Raw genomic sequence first — 24,225 nt, 5'->3', positions numbered from 1 at the left:
TAATGTGTATTACCATTTATCGAACTGCCAATTCATATCGCTGTCTCCCTCCGGCGCCTTCCACCTGTTCCACGGCCCAACGTGACGAACAGGTCGGTTTGTTGTCGCATCGTGAGCCAATTGCTCGATGTTATGCAGCATATCCCATACACCATTTAGACCAACTTCGTTCTCCTCTACCCAGAGATTCTGCTGACCAACATCTTTCCTAACCTTCTCAGCCAGTTGTCGCGTCCTTGAATCGATATCGACACTGTTCAAGTGCATTTCCTCCAAAGCAGCGTGTACACCTCTCAAGTCCCGAAAGTAATCCCATCGAGTTTGGATGAGTTCATTATAAGCTTTTGTCGAGCATCCAAAAACATAAGAGGCAATGGAAAGATGACGAGCGTAGTCGAATATCGACAGGGCCAAATGCGGGTCTCGATATTTGTCACGGAATGTACGGATGAGGAGGGCGACAAAATGTGGATATGTTGGTGGTTGGAGCATCGGGAGCTCAGTCCCATCATCTGCAGCTTTGGCTTCCATGAATGCTTTCTCGTACTGTTGTGACTCGCCAAAGACGCGACGCAAAGCCCATTCCAGCAATTCTTGATCTGACCCGCAGCGATCCATTTCGTCCCGCTTCAGGTCGAGCGCCTCTTCAGAAACCGCTGTCCACTTGATGCGCTTGGAGTGCTTTCGGAGTGTGCTGAACAAGTCTCCCATTCCCTCGCCCGCCAAGTCGACTGCAGGAGAAGGGGTTGCGGACTTGGACTCCATAGACTCGAAAATAAGATTGAAAATTTCATTGAAGGCGGTCATTTCTTGTGCTGTCATTGTTTGTCGACGCGGGCGCCGCGGTCCGACACCCGGGAGAGCAGGAATAGAGGGCGGAGAGCTTTTGAGTTCGGCGAAGACATGGTCCCAAGATCTACAGCCAAACATCAAAACAAACAGAACGGAGGTCGCGTGCAATAAAAGCATACGATAGTCCCGACATAGCTCTGAAAGCCATCCTTGGGCATCTGAACTGTCGATATAGGGAGAGTGGTCGGCGGCAGGCCAGCATAGTGAAGGTCCACAACAGAAATAATTCAATGCTTCTTTTTTTCACACGCATTTCAACTACACTTATGAATGAGTGAAGGTGGGCTTCCGCTTTGCTGAGAATGCCTCCATCCCCTCTTTTTGATCGTTTGTCGCGAAACACCCGTGGAAAATACGGCGTTCGAAGCGAAGTCCTTCAGCAAGGTTGAGCTCATAAGCTGGTGAAAAACATGAGAAATTGCAAGACCCCCGAGAATGAATGAACATACCGGCATTGACGACCTCTTTGGCAGCTTGTATTGCGATCTGGCTCTTGCTCGAAATAACCTTCGCCATCTCAACAGCTTCTCGGACAACTTCGCCCTCTCCTTCGCCTACAACACGGCTCACCATTCCCCAAGCCGCTGCCTCTTGAGCTGAGATATTGCGACCAGTCAACACCAACTCCATAGTGCGTGACTTTCCGATGACATGGGCAAGGCGCTGAGAGCCTCCGCCTCCGGGAATAACACCAAGATTTATCTCGGGCTGACCAAACTTGGCTGTCGGCGACGCAAGGATAATGTCACACATGAGCGCAAGCTCACAACCCCCACCCAACTAGGTAGAAGTTAACGGACGCGTGATTAGGGGGGGAACTGATGACGAACAGCGTAACCGCTAACTGCAGCGATAATAGGTTTCCGAATGGTAAATAGTTGTGCCCAGTCCCCAAGAAAGCGTGTTTTGAACGCGTCGGCGTCTGCATACCAAGAATGAAAAGAATGAACAGCAGCAGGTGAAAGTTCTAACAAGTTTTGTTTTGCATCTCCTTGATGTCCGCTCCAGCTATCCACACAGTAAGTGAGAGAACAGATATCACCCCAAGAACGTACCAGCAAAAGCCTTTTCAGAGCCGGTCAACACGATGGCGCCGATTGCGTCGTCGTCATCTGCGTCTTTCAGAGCTTTGTTCAATTCTTCAAATAACGGAGACGAAAGCGCGTTCAGAGCTTTGGGCCGGTTGAGCGTGATTAGGGAGACTGAGGGCTCCGGTTTCGCGACGAGGATGTAGTTGTAGGACATGAGACGACGAAACACGTTGCGGGGAGCAGTATGGAAGGAAGTCGGACGTAGTAGAAGCATGCCAGTGGTGGTTAGATATAATATACTGGTAACTTGCGCTCGTCATTCGCGCGTGACCTCCTCAAACTCAACACCTCCCATCACCTAGGATGGATAACAGGACATTATCACCATCTTCAGTCAAGTCTGAGCTCGAGGAAATTCATATCGAGTTCCACGAAGACTTCAACTCTCCAGATGGCGATATTGTTCTGGCAGCTCGTGACAGCACACTTTTCTTCCGAGTCCATTCTTTTGTGTTGAAGACGACATCTTCCTGGTTTCGCGCCATGCTGTCTCTGCCTCAACAGCAAAAGGCCATCGATGTCATCTATATGGATGAAGATCATGTCACACTAGAACTACTCTTGAGGATGATTTGCGGTCTCCCTGTTTCCCAAATCACCGACTATGACACTGTCGACAGCATCCTGTTTGCCGCAGAGAAATACGAAATGTACGCCGCCTCGACATTCCTTGATTCGTAGCCTCAAAACCTACCCAGGGCAGGGCCTATTTCGATCCTACGCCTCCTCGTGATGACCCCGCCTCTTATGAACAACGCATTCCGCCTGTACACAATCGCCTGTCGCTATAACTGGCAGGCCGAAGCGCAACTTGCTTCGACCCAAACTTTAACTCATAATCTTCATGACCCAGAATTGCGTCCACTGCTACGCCGACTGTCGACGGATGCTCTATTGAACCTGTTGGAGTTGCACCACTCACGCAAGGAAGCGTAAGCTCGTATCCTAACTGATATACTTCTTCCTGCAACCCTTGCTGTGTAGGCTGCGAGATCGACTGAACAAGCCTCCGTTTGTGCCTTCGGACAACATCTCTCCCACTCAATGCAACGCCTGCCACTGTTCTATTGATTATCACACATGGCGTAGGTTCCCCTGGATCCTTACTTGAGCTTCGTTATTTACTTGAACAGGCGAACTCAAATACCGAATTGTGTCGGAGATGGAGGTTCGCCCTGCCGGAGACTCAATCGTCAACATCGGCCTAACAGACTGGCCTGAAGCCAAAGCATGCTGGACTGCCAAGTGTACAAATCGAGCCTGCAATCGAGCATTGTACGACGAGTTGCCGACCCGGGACATAATTCGTCAAGTCATTGACGAGTTACCCAAATCACTCTAGGTTTTTATAAATGTACTTGTACATAGAAATTGAACATTTTTTTTAATTCACACTGAAGAGTTACTTACAGCTGTCATGCACCTCCAACAAGTGGCGCACGCTCAGCATCATCAAGACGAACACCCCCACGGCTCCTGACAAAGACACCATAGGCCCCCTTGATTACCCAGACAAGGGCGAGGATGGCGAATACCAAAGAGCTCCAGTGAACGAAACCGCTTCCGTTCTGCTGGGCAAAAATCGCAAACAGGGACCACGCAATGGCGATGGAAGCTGGAAGGTCGCCCTCCACCGATGAGAATGAGTATGTCGCTGCTGTGCCTTCAAGGAAGAACCTATACAAGGTCAGCGAAATAAGAGCTGGAGCTATAGCAACCTACAAAGCCAGGAATACGAAAACTTTGGTCCAGATCCCAGCGCCATGGGTTTGTGAGTTGACTAGTGCGAGATAAGAAAGCTATTGAGGATCATCAAGGACAAGACGAACCGCCGAAAGCCTGGAAAGCAGTTATAACGACAAGAACAGTTGTCCACCCATGGTATAACGAGAAGGGAAGGTGGACAAAGAGTTCGTCGCCCAAGGACTCCGCAACGTGATATTTCTTGACGACATAGTAGATGTGCTGGAAAGCAATGTTTGCTCCGGCGAAGACATTCCAGAAGATGGACTCACGGTGACAGCCGAAGACACGAAGAGGGAGAAAATGAAGGCAATGACGTAATGTCCTTTTCCCCAGAAATTAACCTACGAGGTGTTGAGAGTCTCGAAAGCAGGGGAAAGTGTAACACACGTAGATTGAGTTGAGGACAACCAAGAGAGGGAATCGCCAACTAATGCCGTCGATGACCACCGACTTGCCAGCTGCCGTGAATTGGTACACAAGTGTACCAAGGAGGAGGAGATGGATGAGCGACCAAATAAGGAACGCCCATGGAGCAGGAGTAATATAGGTCTCCTTTCCACCGTAGTATGTCCCGGAAGCGTAGGTATAAATATTCGACCCCAGGAACAAAAATACAAAGAGGATGTTCACGAGCTTGAGGAGAATGCCTAACTCTCGATGAGAATGTCAGTAGGAGGAGGTGACAAAAAGACTACCGTCTTTCCAAGAGCTGGACATGGTGGAGGGTAAGTGAAGGGTGGTGGAGGTGCGGTTTCAAGAATCAATTGGCTGCGCGGCAGCATAAATAGTGTGGCTTCAATCACGTCATGGGTGAACCAAGGTACGTCTTTGAGCGGTCATACGGCGATTCGACTGCCCCGAAGACCAAGCCGTTAAGGCCTCAAGCTCCCTCCGAACATTTGTGGGGTCATACTTAAAATACGGGAAAGCAGCTCAATACCAATATCTATGTCCAAAGTCTGATCGGAACCTGCCATCACAACTGCTTCTCTTTCTATGCCCCCATTGCGTTCTAGCTATGGTTCAACTAGATTGTTCTACACCCTCTTTGGCGCCTTAAATGCCTATTTCCGTCCGGCTCGCCACGTTCTTGCAAAGCGCGAGGCTGGTTTTGACCCTCATTCCAAGAGAGATATTGTTTTTGCTGTCTTGATCGTAAGTTCTGCCTCTGGTCCTTACTATAAACAAACCTTCCCTTAGCCCGTGCTTGTCTTGCTTTCCGGCCTCTTCGCTGGTGCGTTCCATCTATTTTTTCCGTTTAAGCTCTCACTCGAGTTTCGCAGGGCTAACTCTTGGTTACATGAGCTTGGACCAAACTCAGCTAAACGTTCTTGCTCTCAGTGGGACTCCGTACATTTATAACTCCGTTCTCAATCATTTTCTGACCGCATCTTCCCAGCGAACAACGGAAATACGCACAGAAAATCATCCCTGTCCGCAAGAATGGTCATCTGTTGCTTGTTACCCTGCTCCTGGCCAACATGATCGTCAACGAAAGTTTACCTATCTTCGCTGACAAAGTCCTCGGTGGTGGTAAGTCTTCTATCCTCGCTTCCCAGGAGTAGCATTCAAATTAGAACGTAGGTGTCCAGGCCGTGGTCGTCAGTACGGTCCTGATCATTATGTATGAGGTCTTTCCAACTCCGTTAACTTTGCTTTATAATATTCCAGCTTCTCAGAGATTGTTCCCCAGTCGCTGTTTACTCGTCACGGTCTTTATCTCGGAGCTAAAGGCGCACCTTTGACACAGTGCCTCATCTATGCATTGGTCAGCACATCTTGTCAACTTGGGGTTGAGACCAATTACCAAATAGGGAATTATATCCTGGCCCGTCGCCAAATTACTTGAATTCGTCCTCGGACAACATCATGGCATCATATATCGTCGTACCGGTTCGTTAGTATCCAAATATAAAGCTTGACCGACTGAACAAGAGTAGAGCTTAAAGAACTCATTGCCATGCACTCGGACACAAAACAACACGGTGGAGATCTCCAAGTTGATACGGTCACGATCATCGGCGCGACACTTGACCTCCAGGAAAAGACGGTGAAGGATGCCATGACTCCCATCGAGGATGTCTTCATGCTTGATATCGAGTCTCGTCTCGACTACGAGCTGCTCAAGCAGGTTGTCGCTACCGGTCATAGTCGCATCCCTGTTTATGAGGAGGTAGACGCACCTGTGACCGTCCTTGTTGCCGATGCATCATCCACCAAGCAATCTGAGTTGCCGAAAAAAGTAAAGAAAATTCTTGGCATCCTGCTCGTCAAGCAGCTTGTGCTTCTCGACCCCAAAGGTATCACCCTTTGCCCAGAAATTCAACTTTACTCAGCACCCTTCAGACGCCGTCCCTCTGCGCACCGTTCCGCTAAACATGGTCCCTTTCGTACCTAATAACCAAAGCTTGCTCGGGATTCTTGACAAATTCCAAGAGGGTCGTTCGCATATTGCAATTGTTAGCCGCTTTAGTGTGGAGAAGGCGCGTAGTGTCAAGAAAGCAGTAAAGCGGGGCCTCACTCAACGGTTGCGCGAGAAAGTTGGGATCAGCGACAGCGACTCGGAGAGTGACTCGGATAATGAGATTACCAAGAAGGGAAGCGCGGACGGGAGTACCAAGGAGGAAGCCAAGAATACAAAGAGCAGTGCTGAGGACGTCGTGGTAAAAGATTACGGTGCCGATCCCGAAAAGGGCGTGACTGTCCATCTGGAACAAAGCATGCCTGCAGACGCGGTGCTGGGCAAGGCCGATGCGAACGAGGTGTGTGTGCTGCCGCCCCTAGTGTGCCTGATTCAAATTTCAACAGTTTTTGCAAGGTCTCGACCCAGCAGTAATGCCCCTGGGCATTATATCGCTCGAGGACGTGCTTGAAGAGGTGCGCGGCGTTGATAACCCGGGGATCTCATTTGACATCACTCTAGCTCATCGGAGAGGAGATCTTTGACGAGTTTGATGAGGAAGGTGCTAATTTTCAACATCACTCAACGACCAAGGACAAGCACCCTGCAGGACTGCTCACCAGCGGTCGCAACTTCTTCCGCTCCCGCAGCGTTCCTGTTGTTCAACGTAATGCGAATGACACCACGGCACCAAGTGCTCTCACTGCGGAGCCAGGCGAACCCACAACTGCCCCTCGACCAGAAGCAGCCAACAACAACGCCTCGCTTGCGCCTCCGAATGACGTATCTCTCGAGGCGCTACTGAGAGCTGGTGCTGGTCGCAGGGCCGCTCGCGTTCCTGCTACGCCCCGTGGGAGATTCAAAAGTAGCCCGTTAGGAGACACGGGAGACGTCCCTGAACCTGCTGCAACTGCTGCTGCTATTCCCATCGAACAACGGACAGACACTTTGTTAGCAGACGCTACATCTCTAGCTACCACTCCAAAGCCAGACTCGTAGTTCCCACTTATTAGATTTAGTCCGCAGAGGAGAAATAAATGAATTCCTTCGCGTTAATTACTAATCAGATCAGGACATAATATTGAATAATTATAACAGTGGGCAACAACAACAACACTTTATCTAAGCTTTGTTTATGTCTCGAAGAATTACAGTGTTTAGCGTCCGATATACGATTACTTAAAGTTGTGGGGCCGCCGCACGAACTTTCTCATCAACATCCTTCTCGTACAACGCAAACGCCTTGGAAAACATCCCGGCCAACTTGCGCACCTCCCGTTGGAAGGCCTGCTTGTCTGCCCATGCCAACTCTGGGTTCAGCAGTTCACGGGGAACGCCCTCAACAGCCGTCGGAATCTGGAGGTTGAAGACACCAAAGTTCTCAAACTCGGCCTTGGACAAGGAGCCAGAGTGAACGGCGTCGACAATGGCGCGTGTGTATTTGAGTGGGCATCGGCTGCCTGTCCCGTACTTTCCCCCAGTCCAGCCAGTGTTGATGAGCCAGCAATCGACGTTGTGCTTGGCCATACGCTCCGCAAGCATCTCGGCGTAACGACCGGGCTGGAACACAGTCAGTCATCATTACAACAGTAAACTGAACACGCACATGGAGGACGATGAACGGTGCGCTATAACACGTCGAGAAGGTCGGGATGGGTTCTAATACGCCATCCTCAGTACCAGGCGTTTTCCTTGGGGGGGGGGTCATATTTGAGTACTGACAAGTAGTAGTTATTAAAAGAAACCTACGACGTGTAGCCGGCAAGGAAGTGATAGCTCGCTTGTTCAGGGCTGAGCTTGCTTACAGGAGGCAGAACTCCAAAAGCGTCGCAGGTCAACATGATAATGTTGGAAGGTTGGCGGTCAACTTGGCATGGTATTTTGGCATTGGGGATGAATTCGATTGGATAGGCACAACGTGTGTTTTCCGTTATGCTGACATCATCGTAGTCGGGGAAGCGTGTGACGGGGTTGTAAACAACATTTTCGAGTATGCTGCCGAAGCGGATAGCGTTGAATATTTCGGGTTCTTTCTCAGCAGACAAGTTAATGCACTTGGCATAACAGCCCCCTTCGATATTGAAGACACCAGTATCGGACCAAACGTGCTCATCGTCACCAATCAGAAGACGGTTGGGGTCGGCTGAAAGCGTCGTTTTGCCAGTGCCAGAGAGCCCGAAGAAGAGCGTGACATCATTTTTCTCGATACCGACGTTGGCGGAGGAATGAAGGGAAAGTTGACCAAATTTGACGGGTTGCAGGTAGTGCTACATGAATGACTGTGAGATGGATGGGCGTTGGGCAAAAATAAACGCCACGGACCATGACCGAGAAAACACCTTTCTTCATTTCGCCAGCATATTCAGTTCCGAGAATGACCATTTCCATGCGCTTGAAGTTGATCTCTACCGAAGTTGTGGAACTCATACCCTTGGTGAATCGATTCGCAGGGAATTGGCCGGCATTGTAGATTATGAAATCAGGCTCTCCGAAGTCGGCAAGTTGTTCTTCGGTGGGCCGGATGAGCATGTTATTCTATCCGGGTTCCGCTTAGGAGACGGAACTAACGGAAGGAGTAACAGTGACGTACCATAAACAGCGCATGGTAAGCTCGGGCGCAAATGACCCGGACCTTAATTCGATATTTGGGGTCCCACTGCATGATGGTGTTGTTAGTGGAGGCTTTCGAGCATAAAAGTACAGCACCCCAGCATAGCCGTCGAAGACATAGACGTTGTCGCGGGTATTGAGGTAGTCGATGGCACGCTCGCGATTTATTTCGAAAGTGTGCTCGTCCATCTTAATGTTAACGGAGCCCCACCAGATGTCGTCTTTGCTAGTCTCTTCAAAGACGATGCGCTTATCCTTGGGACTGCGGCCAGTTTTCTTGCCAGAAAAGTTGATGAGGGCTCCGGAAGATGATATAATCGCGCCCTCGTTACGGATAGCGTCTTCATACAGGAGCGCGACCGGAGCATTGCGTTTGATTTGGATGCGGTCCATGTCGAAGCCAGCATGCGAGAAATACTCGAGGTCGCGGCCGATGACTGAAGATCCGTGAGGAATAACGAAGAGAGAGTAATAAACGAGCATACGAGTGCTGTAGGCCTCCGAGTCGTGCGCCTGGGCATAATTCTTGTGGAGGATGTGTGGGGTGACATATGGGGTTTGATGGGGTAGGACCATGGTGGAGTGGTGGTGGTGGTGGTGGTGGTTGGGTAGAAGAATGGAGTGTGACAATCTGGGTCGTAAAAAGCGGAGAGGGGCTTTGAGTTTTATAGCAGTCCCAAACATTCGGCGATCCTCGATCTCCCGAGCTGCAATCACAGCCCGGTATATTCCGACGGAGGTCCGCTCGACTACTCTAACCGGGCATCAACATAAAGTTGCGCTCGCCTCGTCGGTGTCGAGAGTGAGTAAGAGTGAGAGGAAGGAGCCAACACAGATGGTAGTCGCGGTCAAGATATTCTTGTGATGGCAAACAGCCCCTCCACCAACATTATTTCAAAAGGTGTTGTTGCAAGGTCCTTCTCAGGGAGAGCTGATGATTCCAGATCGCTTTATCCTGTTGCTTTCCAAACCAAGCTGCCATTCGCTGGTCGCCTTGAACTTGTTGCGGTCATGTGATCACTAGTTCCCTTGCCCTCATGCCTCGATCAATCCATAGCTATCCGTCATTTTATGCCTGTTATCTTCTCAAATCGGTTCATACTCCAGCAGCCACCGCGTACATCGTCTTCTTCACCTTCCACTCGTCTAATCCTTACTAGCACGTACATTGGGAGCACGCCAAATCCCCCGAAGCGTATCCGGTGCGTGTTTCGTTTGGAATATACTGCTTCCTCAAAGTATGCCTTCCAGCCAGCATAACGGAGAACTAACCCAAGGTCGTCACACTACTAAATCGATTCTCTGCCACGTTGACTGCCTATAGGCGCCTTCAAGACCAAGTCAAAGAGACCATGGATTATGCAAATGATCGTCTACGGCTTTCCTTCTAAATTAACCGCGTTACAATTTGAATGGGCCTGGCAACATTCACACAAGAGCCGCCACTTGCGAGATGCTGAGGGGAAGCCATTATTGTCTCCCGCGAGAGTAATGCGCGCTCATATCCGGTAAGTAAGGGAGCATAAGACTACTTTGTCTTTTTATCCAACCCACAGAGCAGTGCGACTCATGATTGCCACCTATTGGGCCTCATACAGTCTTCACGTCAAATTATTCACCGAGGCCGCGGTTCGAGACTGGAAAGCAGCTGAACAAGTGACGCCAGTCCTGCCCGTGGGCTTTACCTGTCAAGTCGAGCTCGAGGGTGTCAATGGCCGGTCAGGCAAAGCAGGATCAGGACGCGACGGTCCCATCTTAGTTGACGACGGCTTGTTTACCTCAGCTCTTCTTGCGAAAAATAATGCTCTTGCTGCCTCAGGGAAACAACTGACATGCAGCATCTGTGGCGAAAATCTGTCAAGCCACAACACGGTTTGTGACTAGTCCTTGGTCGGTTCAGCATTAATTTGTAATAGGAAGCGCTACGAACCGCACTCTGCCCAGTCTCAGGATGCTCTTCGATCGCACATTTGACCTGTCTGTCCCAAAAATTCCTTACAAAAGCGTCGACCTCATCTGGAATCCTACCACGGGGTGGGAATTGCGTTGGATGTGGCACCTATGTGCTCTGGGGCAATATTGTTCATGGCTCGTTTCGTCGTGCTGGAATGGTCGCGGACCCTGAAGGCGACGAGGATGCGCTATTTTTATCGGACAGCGATGAAGATCAGGAACCGACTAAAAGCAGAAGCAAACGAAGAGTAAAACCTGCTAATGTGTCTTCTGAGGGCGAGGAATTCGATTTTGGAGCTGTGGATCGGGGAAGTGATCGTGCGCAAGTCAAATCGCAAAAGCGTATCCCACAACCAACTGGCGCGTCGCGGAATCCGCGCGCTGCTTCGCTTGCTTTGTTTGAGTCCGATAGTTGTAGTGACTGACAATCAAATTTTATCTCATTGACATATTGATGCGGTGGATCAATGACCTGCACCGCTCCTGTCACCGCAGTCCGGCGCGATTCAAGCCTACCTCCAAACATCCATGAGTCTCGACCAGAACCTCTTTACCCTCATTGTCACGCCTTCCACCAAGAATCCGAATGTTGTTGACCTCCATGATCCAATGGGAAACGTGCACTATCGAAAGCAGCGAACTGCCGGGCAGTTCTACCTAATGCAGATCTACGGTGAATAATAACCTGGCCTCACTAATACTTCTTCCCACTTAAGCCAACTCAGATCCCCATTCCGAGGCTCTGCTTGTTGTAAGAAGCGTCATTCCTGCCGACTCAACCTCTCTCTCATGCCACAAACCATAGTCCGTAACGGCTCCATCAGCCACGAGCAAGGCAAAAGTCCTCGAACTCTCCAACCCTTCAGCCACCGTAGATCTCAAGTCGGTCGGAACCTTGACTTTCCGATGGTCTTTCAAATGGGAAGAGTGTGTACCTCGTCTCGTTGTTATACACTCGTGTTCAATCATGCAGTCATGAGTTTGAGTGGAAACGCGAGGAATGCTATCTTCTGCGGAAACCAGGTAGGTGCACGGCATATCCTCGACGGCACGTGCTCACCGCAACGCGAAACTTGTAACTAGACCCCCCAGTGCTGGTGGCTCTCACCAAAGAACCTCCAGGCCGCCTGAAAACCACCTCTATCCAAATCCTCGACTACAACATCAACCGGTTCGACGTCCAGGACCGCAAAGGACTCGAAATTGTCATTCTCGCCGCACTGTTAACCTTCCATGACCAAAATGACATCTACCACTCACCGCCCGACTCGCTCAACTCGATGACGCGTCGAGTGTCCATGGCGCCGACGTCTCCAGTTGCTGGGCCAGTGCCGGAGCTTCCTCCGAAACCACAAAGGACGGGCATCGACCGGATAGCGGAGCTGCAAGCGCTCCGCAATCAATTCAATGAAGTTACCGTTGCGGACGAAGGCAGCGTCGAAGACTATGGCGCATATTGCTCTAAACTGTTTGAGGTGCATATTTCAACCAATTGATGCCCCAATTAATCAGTATGATCCAGGACGATGCCATGCTGTTCATAACAGTGCAGTCAGATTCGTCGGAACACGTTCCCAAGGTCTCTCAGCCATTTCCCTAGCTTTACATTTACCTAGTAATATGTCCCTCAGGTCCTTCAGGTCGTCGAGGAGACGAAGCGGATCCGACATAAAGCCGGTAGGTAGAACAACTTGACGCAATTCTGGATTTTTGGTCATCCTTCATAGGAATCGACCAAGAGCTCCATCAATACGTCCTGCACGATACACAACCCCGTAAAGGCCCACGTCGCATAAACCTGGACGATATGACAGAGGACAAATACAAGCCACCCGAAAGCCTCACCGTTCATCTCAGCAAAATCCCGATGCCAGAACTCCAACCCAAGGCCAAAGGTACTACTGACCCGAAGCTTCCGGTCACCGAGGTGAAACCAGAAAGTAGGAAAGAGCAGAAAAAGCGAGAGGAGTCCAAACGAAAAGAGGACAAGAAAGGTCGGTGAACATGGCCACCACTTCCTGACTGATACTGTGAACGTTACAGCGAATAACGCACGAATACCTCCAATCAATAGACTTACTCGACCTACGATATCTCCTTCACCTTCCCAGCTTAATAACCCTGCGATCTATGCCGCCCCACCGCCAGATATTCCCCAGCGGAAATCAGGTTTTTTTGGCGACATGTTCCACAAACCACGATCAAGTTCATAATACACTATTTAATAGTCTCGGAAATAGCAGTATAAATTGCCTGACCCAACGTCCGTACCAACTGCGTCTCACAAATCACCCCATAACTGAGAAGAACGACCTTGCCATGCGAAGCTGAAGAGTCGAGGGTTCGGAGTGCATTGAGAATGAGTGTTTCGATACGGGGAATAGGCTGCAGACAGAGGGACAATGTCTTGTCCTCTGGAGCCGACGATGGAACACCATAAACCGAATGCGACCCATCAAGGATGGCGATACGATGATGACTCATCAACCTGAAGTCGAGAGCATGTCTGGCATCCACGAACAGCAATCGATACCATCCAGCACTTTTAGCGAAGGTATCAACTTTCCCTTGACTTTTCTCTTGAATCTCGGCTAATCCTATGGCGATAGGCAGCGTTTCACGTAGACATGTGATGAGCCGATGGAGCGACGGCGCCAATGTTCCTTGTCCAGCACGAAGAATGTTGGAGAGGAAGGGTTCAGCGGAATCGTGAGGATTCGTCATCTCAGCTGCTGGACCACATCTTGAGAAACGGAGATCGAACTTTCCACCAGTCGACACTTGATCCTCGCAAGAAATGGCGACAATATAGTCCTGCAACAGCAGTCAATGCAACAGGGAATGGAGCAAATAAAAAACAGACGGAAGCATAAGCAAAGGAGACTGTTTGCAAGTCGAAAGATAACAGCCGAACGTCTGACCACATCTTCTCCTTGGACATTCGAGCCACTATTGAGATGATTTGACTCGATGGGTTGACACTAAAGGATTGACCACCCACCTTCTCTTGCGATGACGACCATTTTGGACACTCGAGCCCACTCTTCAAGAAACTCAGGAACGCAGGTATTGACGTCCTCCGAAACAAACGATACGACGGCAGTAGTAGTGTCGTATATGATTCGCTTGGAAAAACGGATGATAGAGCTTGAAGTTGCGCTTTTCCCTACGGGCTGTTGAACATACTTCAACTTGACGCAGGTTATAACCTAAAGCTGTAAGCAAGCGAGCAACAATATTTCCAAAATTGCCACCTGTGCGCTTCGAGTGTTTGACCACCAGTTAAGCGCGATAACCCTGATATTGGGCATCGCAGCTTCAGCTGCAGGTGCTCCAGAGAGAATCTCGTCGGCCTTGACAAGCAGGCCCGGGACAGAGCGGGCGAGAGAGGACTGCACATGGTCCAAGCCAGGAATGAGAGGATCTTGAGGCGCCAGGTCAACGTAATCGGCTTTGATACCCAAGCTTTTGAACTGTGATTCAACTTTCATATAAGCGACTCGAGCACTGTCCAATAGTTAGGTTGAAGGAAACTAATTTTCGAAAGGCCATACCAGCAATAGTCGTACAATTCGCGAAGGAGTTGAACGTCAAGGTTGAAGCCTGCGTCTGACGCGTTGCTTATCCGAGGTTGGCCTCGAAGACGATCAATATCGAGCCACGCTACATCACGCATAAGGAGGTTGGAGAACGGCGAATCCAGTTCGACCTCGGTCGAGATCAATGCATATCGGAAATCGATGTCATCAATAACAAGCACAAGATAGTGCGTCGGAAAGTTGGCGAGTTTCACAAAAACTGCACCGCGAGTGGTGGGACCCAATTTGCCAAGTTCTGCTTTGTTCAGTTACAACTTGCTGGTCTAACAATCGACACACCATTGGTAATAAAATTGCGGCGCTTGAAGCACTGCAGCCCAAGATAGACAGCTTTTTGCATTACCAAGTCTGTTATCGTCTTCAAGCAGCTCAGAGCAAGTAGCATGGACAGATCAACAGATAACTTACCTGATAGCGTAGTCTCAACAAATGGCCGAAGAGGAGCGGGGGTTCTTCATTAATGATAGCTGAGAGGTATTTGAAGTGCGGCTCCTTCTCGGGCGAAGCCAAATCGCTCGTGTCCCTAATACCCAGCCGACCGCTCCGCGAATCCAAAGATATCAGAACGACTGCATCGGCGCACAGGTTAACACGCAAAACCTCGTTTTGCTCTGCCAAAACGGGGTTCGAAAGAGAATAACTTTGTTAACAGCCAACACACCGTGCACCGCGATCTCAACCACGCCTGGTGCTGAAAATATACTGTGGCGATGACCGTGTTGCAGAAGTAGCTTGAAATGTGACAAAATTTCGTGTGTGTGTTGGCGAAGCACCCTATTTAGCAGCGATTCAAAGTCGAGATGGGAGGCATCCTGACTTGGGTTGAGACAGCAGAATAGATCAAGAGAATAGCATACGATTGTCAAATGGCCTTCAGGAACATTGGGAGAAATGTTGACACCAAGAGCTCCCAGGGCAGGCTCCCAGCGGACATGAAAATGGAGACTTTCAACTTCATCCGACGGCCGTAGACTCCCGATTTTGGATTGCTGTTGTAATTGACACAAAACCTCCGCTGTGGGCGAGCGTGCAGGGCCCTGGGATCGGGAAGGCTTGATTTCGGTAATTGAGATGGTAAGAGTGCCACCTATAGGAGGTATCTTTGTCCGAGGACGTGAGTTAGAAGCGGCAGGTACTGGACGGCTGGATACAAACAATCAGTGAGTGTTGGCTAGAGAGAAGAACACTGCACATCCAATACGACACTGAAAGTGACTTGCGATCATCGCTCATGGAGACCGTGAGGAATTCACCCCATCCCAGACTTCTCATGCGTTCGGCCTAGGAAACTTAGCAACAAATAACAAGCAGGGACTAATGATGCGGACCTGATACCAAAGAATTTCAAGTTGATACGAAAGCGACATCATCTCTGAACTAGGGTCAACAAGATATATAAAAGAATAAGACGATAACCCACGGAGGAAGTTGAATACTCGGACAAGAGGAGCGTCCACAACACCCTCCGGAAGCTTGGGTCGAGGGGGAGTTGCGATTGGAGGTGGAATCTGGTCAGGAAGCGGTAGGTAATATGCCAGTTGCGCATCAGCCTCATCCGTAATGTGGCGCTTCATATATGGGGGAGGGATTCGCGGGAACTCTGAAGTAGAATGAGCTGAATGTGGTGGTCACGGTAATAAAACGTGCCTTGCAACCCGGTAAGATCTCCTCCGACTGTTATTAAGAACTCGACGTGAACAAAAAACCAGCCATCATCCTTCAAAGCGCCTCGGAGACACAATGAAGTTTCGAATAGACGAGGGATGGTGAAATATACGCGACCGTTAGCTGCAGTAGATTAGCGCTGTAGCTAAGACATAGCAAGTCATACCGATACGATAGTTGGACATTTCGATGGGGATAACCTCTTGTAATCTGAGTCGGTACCAGAGGACCTCCTCCATTTGTGCCAGGGTTTTCAACACCTCTGCATCCGTTAGAGGTGAGGGCGGAACAACGAGTTTCTGGATAGCTCAGGGAAGAGCATCTTCATAGTGCGAGGCATGTACCAACCTTGATGATGGTGGGGAGTCCGTGATAAGAGCCAGTGGTTAACACGTCGAGAGAGGTGAGGAGATCGTGGTTCCGCAATCTACAAAAATAATTGACGGCATTCCAAGGGGTGGGTCCAGACACGAACCGTGAAGGGTCAAGACTATCCTTAGCGTAATGAAGACCGACAATACAATCCTCGAATTGCTGGTTTTGGTTCATCAGAAACGCGGTGATATTCTACGCAGCATAAGCACTGGCGGAGGAGTTGTCATTCACCGCACCATGCATTTTTGAACGGTGTCAGCGTCTCGAGACCATTTAACCGCGGCATAGAGTTTGACAACCTGCTTCTTCGTTTTCACAACCCAGTCAGCAAGGGTACGTTTCCTGGCCGGATCCGACATGTTGGGCATTCTGAGAAAAGTAGTGAGTAGACCAAAAAACAATTAGTTGGCAACGCACGTTTCCGCCAACTCAGACAATTCCCCATAGATGGTCTGCACCACACGCGTCAGCAGGTCACCGAGTGATACCTGGCCATCATAGACGACGGGTAAATCCCCTTCGAGTTCTTCTATCGTTGGCGAACCAATGTGTTGGGAGTGGCCATTTGGAAAGTCCATCTCATTGTGGACGAAGTGGCGCGTGACGCGTCACGCACCATGGACTATCTGCGAACTCTCGGCAGTGCCGCCGTCTCGACTCTGGTTCAGAAGTCCGGGCTTAACTTACCTTTCTCCTTGGGACCCAAAGTGGCGTCGTTTGATGGTGTGTGGGTGCTTTATGATGCAACGAAACGGGTAAATGCGATTCTTGTACCAAACTAAAACTCACTATCAATGCAGGATGATGGCAGTCCTGTCTCAGTATTCGAATACGATTGCTCGACGAGAAGAGCTATGCTGCCCCTTGCCCGAAATGCACTGCGGAAGCTGCGAACTACGCGTCATCCAGACGTTCTCAAATTTCTCGATGCTGTCGAAACTGAGACGACAATCCACATCATGACAGAACGTGTAAGGACTCTCCCAGATACGCTTCAGGCTTGGACCTTTGAACGCGAAGATTGGCTAGTCTGGGGTCTCCATCGTGTCTCTGTCGGTCGTATGGCTCCTTGCTCTTGCTCCGCTCATTGAATCAGGTTGCACTTGCTTTCATCAATGATTCTGCAGGATCGACGCATGGAAACATCCGCACTAACTCTATCTTCATATCACCTTCAGGAGAGTGGAAGCTCGGTGGTTTCGAGCTTTTAAGTAACCCTAAAGACGATGCCGCTGTCCTCTACGTATGGTGTTTATCTGTTATGGCCCTGCTTTGACTCGTGTTCAGACTTTGGGTGGCCAAATACCAGATGCGTCGGGCTGGGCATCACCAGAAGTCAGAAAAGCAGGTTGGGGAGTGATAAAAGAGCATGAACCTTCCGCTCCAGATGCTTATGCCTTGGGTCTGCTTTTACATGCGGTATTCAATCCGTCACTGCCTCCTCCGGCTACTGCTTTACCGCCCCACCCACCGCCCCAGCCGTCTTCTCGTGGTGCAATTCCCCCGTCCATATTTCCGTCTTTCAAAAAGCTTCTGAATCCCAACCCGAAAGGACGACTTACACCGAATGGTTTCCTCGCGATCGGGATGGCTGACAACGGTTTCTTCTCCAACAATCGCTTGGTTAAAGTCTGCAACGGTCTCGATAACTTCTCTCTTAGCAGCGAGGCGGAGAAAAATGTGTTGCTGCGGTAAGGGTATTATTGCATACTTCAAGGTGTTCGCTATTCATGATCGTGCCTGGTAGGACTTTAAACGAAACTGCCAACTCTTTCCCGCCCGAATTCGCCTCTTTTAGAGTCCTTCCATCTCTTATATCGGCGCTTGAGTTTGGTGGTGCATCTGCTGCCACCATTGTCCCTCTCGTCACCCTGTTTGGCAAGAATGTCTCCGCTGCGGATTACCCCAACGTAATCCTCACCCCACTCGTCAAACTATTCGCTGTCCAGGATCGAGGTACTCGAATGGCACTGCTGGACCATCTACCTGAATACGTAGACAAATTGGATAAGAAGACAGTCGATTCCAAGATATTCCCTCACCTTGTACGTTCTTAGCCCACATCCTTGTGTCCCCTCATATTGACCAACACGCAGCAAACGGGTTTCTCTGATACCGTCGCGGTTATTCGAGAAGCGACTGTTAGATCAATAAGCCTTATAGCTCCCCTTGTGAGTGTTGAATCAACACTCATCGGTCATCTGACATTTACTCAGTTATCTGACCGTATCCTGAATAATGAGCTTTTGCGTCACCTTGCCAAATTGCAGTCGGACCCAGAGCCATCGATCCGAACAAATACTTGTATCCTAATCGGGCGGTTAGGACCAACCTTGGGCTACAATACTAAACGCAAAGTCCTTGTTCCTGCGTTCACGCGTGCCCTCAAGGATACCTTTGTTCATGCACGTGTGGCTGGATTAATGGCGTTCATGGCGACAATAGATTGCTTCGATGTCGAAGATGTGGCCAGTAAAGTCATTCCTAACATGGCCTTCACGCTTACTGATAAAGAAAAGTGAGTGTGTCTTGGGGGTTGGCATTTTGATGACATTTCTCCAGGCTCGTCCGAGACCAGGCGTTCAAGGCGATAGACCTTTTCATAAAACGATTAGAGAGTCATGCTTCAACCATGGTACTGCAACTTATCTATACCCTGGATTGCCACAGAGTTCATTCATTCGCAGCCCGAGACCGCCGCCCCGGAAGCGAGCGAAGCTATTGGGATAACATCGCCAGCTCAAGCTACATTGGTCAATTCCGCAGCAGGCGCTGCCGGGGCGCTGGCCGGCTGGGCAATCTCGTCATTAGGCAAGAAGGTTCATGATCCACTTCTATCCAACTATAGAGACTGACTAAGTATATATCAGTTGGCGACGTCTGATCTCCAAACTACAATCACTGCTGCCCCCGAGCTTGTCATCGAAAGGCCGACTTCTGCACCACAAATAGGCAACAGGTTGTCCTCTAACCCCGACACTCCAATGGGGATCAGGACCAATGTAGCTTCCCCTACTCCATCGAAAACCAGCACGCTACAGCTTGGAGCTAACAAAGTACCAGCAAGCGTGGCGACTGCAGCTCTAGTACAGAAACTCGCTGAAGAGGCTGCTGAGCAGATTCAAGACAATCCTTGGGGGAATGATGATCTAATTGATGTTAATGATGCGGATGATTGGAGTGAGTGGCCTGCATTCTATTTCGATGGCCAACCGGTTTATTTGTGTAGGTGCATTCGAAACCGCACCACCAGTAAAGAAACCCGCCATATCAATGAGCGCAGGACCATTCTATATAGATGGTAATTCTTGGGCGAATTCATTCGTTTCAGTGCCAAGCTCACCCGCACCACGAACTACGGAGACAACATCCAAGTCACCTCCCATTCAATCTTCTCCTCCCTCATCGAGTGTGCTTACTAAGGAGGAGAAGGCTGCCGAGATGCAAAGGCGAAAGGAGGAACGCAAACAGGTGAGCGAAAAAAGACATCGACCGAGATTGCGCTCAAGACAATATTCTCAGCGCATCGCCCAACTGAAAGAGCAAAAACGGGCGAATTTGGAGTGAATTGCGTAAAACCTGTTCCTTCCAATGACATAAGATTTATAAACGTCTACCCCATGAAACCAAACAAGTAATAAAATAATTTACTATCAGTTTTCCATTTCTGCAGCCAGCCAGTCAAGAACTTTGGTGGGGATGTTGTCGTGTTGAGGCATAAGGTCCAGTAGTCGCGGACCAACGACACCAGCACACTCGTCAGCGCGGCCAAAGCCCGACAAACATCCCTTGTGATACTCATCCTCCGAGAGCCCCAGCATTTCTGCAACACACCCGGCTTGACCACCATATGCGTTGAGAAGAACGGGTAGCGCAACAAGAGTGGGAAGTTCTTCAGTGAGTCTTTCCAACTGCTCTTCAGTCATGGCCATATTCTGCTCCTGCTCCGTCCTCAGAGCGTCTAAGAGATCGGGGAGTGACTTGAGACCAGTCAAGGCCTCTTCGATTGCCTCGTTCGCTAGACGAGTCGATTCTCTGTCCGCTGGGCAAGGGAGTAGGGCTAGTAAATCACACAATGCTCGAGCATCTGAGGCTGTCGATGCTGGAACTTGGGCGTGTGGTGGTGAAGGAGGGCGTGAGGGTGGCAACTTGATGGTGAAACGTGCAGATGGGGGAGTGACAGGCGGTGTTAACGACGACGATCGTTCTTTCCCAGGAGTAGGCGGTCGAGATACTGGCATATGGGGCCGATAAGCCAAAGCGACTAGTCCTCGCCAGACGACTGAGATCAGGAAAGGAGCTAAAGCTGCCTGTGCATAGCGAGAGGAGGTATAACGGCTCAATGCCCGTGCATAAATAGGCATGAGTGAAGAGAGCGCGGTAATAGACGGGTGTGAGACAATTCCGCCCTTTGCGCCCAAGGTGGTTCTGGTACCATTAGGCGTTTCAAGGGCGTCCAAGACCGGCAATAACTCCGACTTGATGCCAGCAACCAGTGGATTGACGACTCGGTTGATAATGGAGACAAGACCATCGCGTATAACCTTAAGGCCATCTCCGCGAATGTCATTGTCAAGTCCGAGGCATAACTCGTCGAATACTTCAAGAAGCTCGCTCGCAAAGGTGGTCAAGCCTAACGCATGAAGTTGGGTCGGATTCGGGTTTGGAGTAGCGACGGTGGGAGCAGGAGGGGACAGAAAAGAAGTCGAGGAGATGACGGGTAAAAGATGGGCAGAGAGATTAGAGAGGAGAACTGAAAGCGGTCGTAGTAGAGACCGAACGATTGCCCGATTAAGGTGCGGGTTTTCGCGAGTAGCAGCCAATTCACTGAATGTCGGCTTCAGACGGGACAAATATAGCTAGTGGAAGACTTACGACGCGATGACGGCACCGAATGTTTTCCCTCGTCCAGCAGGGATAGGCCGTTTACCCCCGACTACATCATTGGTGACTGAGGGCCCGGTTGGCTGAAGTAAAGCTTTGGAGGCCGCATCACTCAATTTGAGTGCGAGAGTTTCGAGATACGAGCCATCTTGGATCAACGTAGTGGGAGCGACAGGTGACGGTGGGTTGGGAGCTGGTGAAGGGCGACGGAAGTTTCCCAACGACGAAAGTTTCGTCAAAGGGCGGGCAGTCCGCTCGACAGAGTCGGTGCGAGGTGTCAAAGGAAGTGGGGCGGGTGAAGATGGACGGCTTGTCGGACGGAGGAAAGATGGGGCCTTGATGGAGTTGATCATTGTAAGGGTTGGGGGCTTGAGATTCTAAGAGGGTTTCTACAGAGCGACGGCCAGAAAATAAACAAATTATCCCATGAGATGTGGTAGAGATGCCGTGTGTGAGGTTGGATTAGACTCAGGGTGGTCGGTCTGTGTCGAGAAGAGAGGAAACAAGTGCAACAATGGGGAGTATCGTGCTAATCTGCGACACAAGACTGACGAAGACGTAGTGAGACCGATAACGGGCATACAAACCAAAGCCGGACGAACCGTTGAGGATACAAGAGCATGAAAGTGGGGAGTTGACGATGGCGAAAGCCAGCAAGTTAGAAAAAAAATGATTTCCCTTTTTGAGACTTCAGTGTGACACGTTACTATCGGGTTACTTCGAATCAGAGCCAGTCAATTTGCGCTGTCCGGAACGGGCACGTGCGGTAAATGACTTCTCCCAAGTCTCTGACAACACTGCTTTCAACCGTCCATGATATCCTGTCTAAGCCATCACCAGAGAATGCAACACACCCATTTTCACTCAAATCGGAAGAGGCGATCGCGACGCTTGGTTCTGTAATTGACACGACAGGTCAACTGGCCACATCACTCAACTCTTATACGATGGTGAACTGGACGAACACAAAACTCGTATCACTCTTGCGTCAACAAACGTCTATAACAGAAACGATCCATGGAGTCAGGCTATCGAGTCTCTTTTGCAACATGCTTCGCTGACCTCTTCATTGATAGTCGAAAGAGAGCACTCGCCAGGTTATAAAAGAACTTCGAAAACGCTCCGGGACCAACTCTAACTACGGAGAAGACATTCCGATTGAACCTCAGGCTGTTGTCGATTGGTGCATAAGTAAACTCCAAGCTTGGGCAACATCTGTCGGTTTAGAAGCATATCGCGAAGATGAGAATAAAGCAGGCGTATTATTGGCCGGTCTGGTATTTGCCATGGACGTGGAGTTTGTCGTAAGCCGGGAAAATCCTTTGCGACCTCGAATCGATGTGGCCAGCGTGACAACGGCATACAGTGGCTCTACAGACACAACACCGTCACTCGACTCATTCATGGCCAGAACGATTCAAAACTTTTGCGACGAACTGAACAAAGCCGAGCAAGCGCGCGACCCTCGACGTGTCGCAAAACTCGGCTCTTGTGTTATTGACCAACTGCGCTACTTGAAATTACTCGATCCACTCGCTAAAGCTGAGAGCCCACCAGAAGACAAACCCGGCGAAAACTTCGGTGTCAGATGGTTCACAGACACAGACAAGCTATACTTGGTGCTCCAAAATTTATGCCAGAACGAAGCGCGAGCCGTCGCCTCGTGAGTTGGGTAAAACTGCTTATTCTCTCAGTACTCTGACAATGAATAGGTCGGTTTCTCTTGATCGCGCACCATTGGATATCTATCTGGTGCGGTGCCATGCCATCGCACTCCCATATCTCATTTCGCCCTCCATAACTTTCCTCGTCCACGTCTCCCCAACCGCCTATTTGGCCATGAAAAACTCTTCAAGCGAATCTGGGTCAGAGCTCGATATTTCTCTGGAAAATCTTCGTTCTTACCTCTCGCTGCCGCGAAAAGGCATTTGCCTTGCCACATTGTTGCTCTCGTCCATATCGGTTCCGCAACTTTTCCCTCAATCGCTTTCGATGCCAAGCTTACTCTCTCGTCCAACATTTCCACTCGTGCCAGAAGGCTCTGAAATAGAGCATAGTTTTCCTGAAGCTGTACTGACTGCGGGTCCCCAACATATGTGGACACTGGATTTCACACAGGGCGGTCAAGTGCCTGGCGTCATACTCAGTCAATCTCGGTTGCACGAAATCGAACTCATCATACACCCCCTTGGTGGAATAGATACCCCTTTGACTCTTAATGTGATGTCTTTTGGGACCGGTAGCTGGGTCGCGGCCTTGGTGGGTCCACGATCTGGGTAGGTTTTACTGATGACCGCTAACATATCAATAGCTTAATCCACTGAATCCAGTTTCGTCAGAACGATATACTGCGCTCTACGTGCATCCTTTAGCTCTCAGGTCGACTGATGTTCATTTTGTTCTAGCGTTCTCCATCTAACCTGCATCCGCCCTTACAACTTCGTCTCACCCTCCCCGAAGAACCTGGCTTCCTTCTAGAGAAGGTGCCTGTCCACAGCTTGAAGGAAGTTTGGGCTGTCCTTGAAGTTGTCAGAGAGCAATGCTGGCTGAACGAAATCCTGCTTGGTTGTCATTGGTCGACAGAGGGGATCGCAAATGACGATGACGATGTTCCAGTCGATGAAAGCGATGCAACTGAGGAGCAGCTCTTATCTGTTCTGAATGGTGCGGTCCTTTTACATCTTAGATCATCTTCGACTGACGCCCACAAAACCAGGCACGCTGACCCCGCAAAAAATACCTGTGAACGTATCTTTGCCTCAGCGCACTGACCCAGTTTTTGACCCCAGCCTGGACTCGATAACAATGCCGTCCGTGGACCGACGAACGAAAATACTCATGACCAGTCCTGAACGACCACCGATTTCCGGTGTGGTGGAAATTACAGTCGCATACGATGAGACAAGGCCTCGAGCAGTCAGCGTCGAACTGAGTGGAGCCATAGGATGCGACATTAAATCAGAGACGCTTGAAGAGATAGTGCGAAGAGGAGGGGCCTTGGGTTTGTCGGGCCGAATATGGGCGAACTCGGCAAAGACATGAATGAGTA

At 49.9% G+C, this 24,225-nt stretch overlaps 11 protein-coding genes across 11 annotated transcripts; 6 read left to right on the top strand and 5 right to left on the bottom strand.

Moving 5' to 3' along the window:
* Positions 1-9: 9 nt before the first annotated feature.
* MIND_00042400 (uncharacterized protein) lies at positions 10-2,157 on the bottom strand (the record flags this gene model as incomplete). Its single annotated transcript, XM_037357393.1, has 6 exons — positions 10-916; positions 1,196-1,250; positions 1,302-1,632; positions 1,683-1,774; positions 1,825-1,860; positions 1,908-2,157. The coding sequence occupies 6 exons, from the start codon at positions 2,155-2,157 to the stop codon at positions 10-12; spliced, it is 1,671 nt and encodes a 556-aa protein (XP_037225303.1).
* A 62-nt stretch (positions 2,158-2,219) lies between these two features.
* Positions 2,220-3,285, top strand: MIND_00042300 (BTB domain-containing protein; the record flags this gene model as incomplete). Its single annotated transcript, XM_037357392.1, has 4 exons — positions 2,220-2,593; positions 2,642-2,875; positions 2,928-3,028; positions 3,077-3,285. The coding sequence occupies exons 1-4, from the start codon at positions 2,247-2,249 to the stop codon at positions 3,283-3,285; spliced, it is 891 nt and encodes a 296-aa protein (XP_037225302.1). The 5' UTR covers positions 2,220-2,246.
* A 73-nt stretch (positions 3,286-3,358) lies between these two features.
* On the bottom strand, positions 3,359-4,406 carry MIND_00042200 (uncharacterized protein; the record flags this gene model as incomplete). The annotated part of the gene is made up of 6 exons (XM_037357391.1): positions 3,359-3,620; positions 3,666-3,723; positions 3,773-3,908; positions 3,959-4,030; positions 4,077-4,336; positions 4,385-4,406. The coding sequence occupies 6 exons, from the start codon at positions 4,404-4,406 to the stop codon at positions 3,359-3,361; spliced, it is 810 nt and encodes a 269-aa protein (XP_037225301.1).
* A 279-nt stretch (positions 4,407-4,685) lies between these two features.
* Positions 4,686-7,089, top strand: MIND_00042100 (CNNM transmembrane domain-containing protein; the record flags this gene model as incomplete). Its single annotated transcript, XM_037357390.1, has 11 exons — positions 4,686-4,844; positions 4,890-4,923; positions 4,973-5,039; positions 5,089-5,222; positions 5,274-5,313; positions 5,361-5,457; positions 5,504-5,582; positions 5,630-5,989; positions 6,036-6,451; positions 6,498-6,566; positions 6,613-7,089. The coding sequence occupies 11 exons, from the start codon at positions 4,686-4,688 to the stop codon at positions 7,087-7,089; spliced, it is 1,932 nt and encodes a 643-aa protein (XP_037225300.1).
* A 180-nt stretch (positions 7,090-7,269) lies between these two features.
* Positions 7,270-9,384, bottom strand: MIND_00042000 (Phosphoenolpyruvate carboxykinase; the record flags this gene model as incomplete). The annotated part of the gene is made up of 7 exons (XM_037357389.1): positions 7,270-7,650; positions 7,697-7,781; positions 7,840-8,357; positions 8,413-8,625; positions 8,681-8,746; positions 8,797-9,137; positions 9,186-9,384. 7 exons carry the CDS (start codon positions 9,382-9,384, stop codon positions 7,270-7,272), a joined length of 1,803 nt encoding a protein of 600 aa, XP_037225299.1.
* Positions 9,385-9,771: 387 nt separating this feature from the next.
* MIND_00041900 (Structure-specific endonuclease subunit SLX1) lies at positions 9,772-11,078 on the top strand (the record flags this gene model as incomplete). Its single annotated transcript, XM_037357388.1, has 5 exons — positions 9,772-9,902; positions 9,952-9,977; positions 10,025-10,208; positions 10,257-10,572; positions 10,617-11,078. 5 exons carry the CDS (start codon positions 9,772-9,774, stop codon positions 11,076-11,078), a joined length of 1,119 nt encoding a protein of 372 aa, XP_037225298.1.
* Positions 11,079-11,175: 97 nt separating this feature from the next.
* MIND_00041800 (uncharacterized protein) lies at positions 11,176-12,984 on the top strand. The gene is made up of 9 exons (XM_037357387.1): positions 11,176-11,326; positions 11,379-11,404; positions 11,459-11,580; positions 11,627-11,676; positions 11,737-12,128; positions 12,176-12,232; positions 12,285-12,330; positions 12,381-12,647; positions 12,697-12,984. Exons 1-9 carry the CDS (start codon positions 11,182-11,184, stop codon positions 12,864-12,866), a joined length of 1,275 nt encoding a protein of 424 aa, XP_037225297.1. The 5' UTR covers positions 11,176-11,181; the 3' UTR covers positions 12,867-12,984.
* MIND_00041700 (Mediator of RNA polymerase II transcription subunit 14) lies at positions 12,871-16,882 on the bottom strand (the record flags this gene model as incomplete). The annotated part of the gene is made up of 18 exons (XM_037357386.1): positions 16,710-16,882; positions 16,529-16,661; positions 16,393-16,484; positions 16,266-16,344; positions 16,084-16,216; positions 15,885-16,040; positions 15,673-15,852; positions 15,581-15,624; positions 15,445-15,533; positions 15,110-15,395; positions 14,914-15,064; positions 14,661-14,863; positions 14,532-14,610; positions 14,208-14,487; positions 13,908-14,160; positions 13,655-13,862; positions 13,517-13,602; positions 12,871-13,467 (listed from the first exon to the last, which is right to left on the bottom strand). Exons 1-18 carry the CDS (start codon positions 16,868-16,870, stop codon positions 12,871-12,873), a joined length of 3,210 nt encoding a protein of 1,069 aa, XP_037225296.1. The 5' UTR covers positions 16,871-16,882.
* A 27-nt stretch (positions 16,883-16,909) lies between these two features.
* On the top strand, positions 16,910-19,859 carry MIND_00041600 (Protein kinase domain-containing protein; the record flags this gene model as incomplete). Its single annotated transcript, XM_037357385.1, has 12 exons — positions 16,910-17,047; positions 17,093-17,344; positions 17,389-17,535; positions 17,580-17,983; positions 18,040-18,337; positions 18,389-18,463; positions 18,509-18,810; positions 18,855-18,927; positions 18,980-19,111; positions 19,163-19,472; positions 19,522-19,763; positions 19,815-19,859. The coding sequence occupies 12 exons, from the start codon at positions 16,910-16,912 to the stop codon at positions 19,857-19,859; spliced, it is 2,418 nt and encodes an 805-aa protein (XP_037225295.1).
* An 86-nt stretch (positions 19,860-19,945) lies between these two features.
* Positions 19,946-21,529, bottom strand: MIND_00041500 (uncharacterized protein; the record flags this gene model as incomplete). Its single annotated transcript, XM_037357384.1, has 2 exons — positions 19,946-21,119; positions 21,168-21,529. 2 exons carry the CDS (start codon positions 21,527-21,529, stop codon positions 19,946-19,948), a joined length of 1,536 nt encoding a protein of 511 aa, XP_037225294.1.
* Positions 21,530-21,946: 417 nt separating this feature from the next.
* Positions 21,947-24,218, top strand: MIND_00041400 (uncharacterized protein; the record flags this gene model as incomplete). The annotated part of the gene is made up of 6 exons (XM_037357383.1): positions 21,947-22,198; positions 22,253-22,839; positions 22,889-23,435; positions 23,488-23,535; positions 23,582-23,840; positions 23,893-24,218. 6 exons carry the CDS (start codon positions 21,947-21,949, stop codon positions 24,216-24,218), a joined length of 2,019 nt encoding a protein of 672 aa, XP_037225293.1.
* Between the last annotated feature and the right edge of the window lie 7 nt (positions 24,219-24,225).

The sequence above is a fragment of the Mycena indigotica genome (assembly GCF_014461135.1).
Source record: "Mycena indigotica strain 171206Taipei chromosome Unknown Mind.scaff0001, whole genome shotgun sequence".
In the NCBI taxonomy this organism is placed as follows: Eukaryota; Fungi; Basidiomycota; class Agaricomycetes; order Agaricales; family Mycenaceae; genus Mycena; species Mycena indigotica.
Note: the sequence above shows the minus strand (reverse complement) of the source record. Positions and strands in the feature narration are given on the sequence as shown.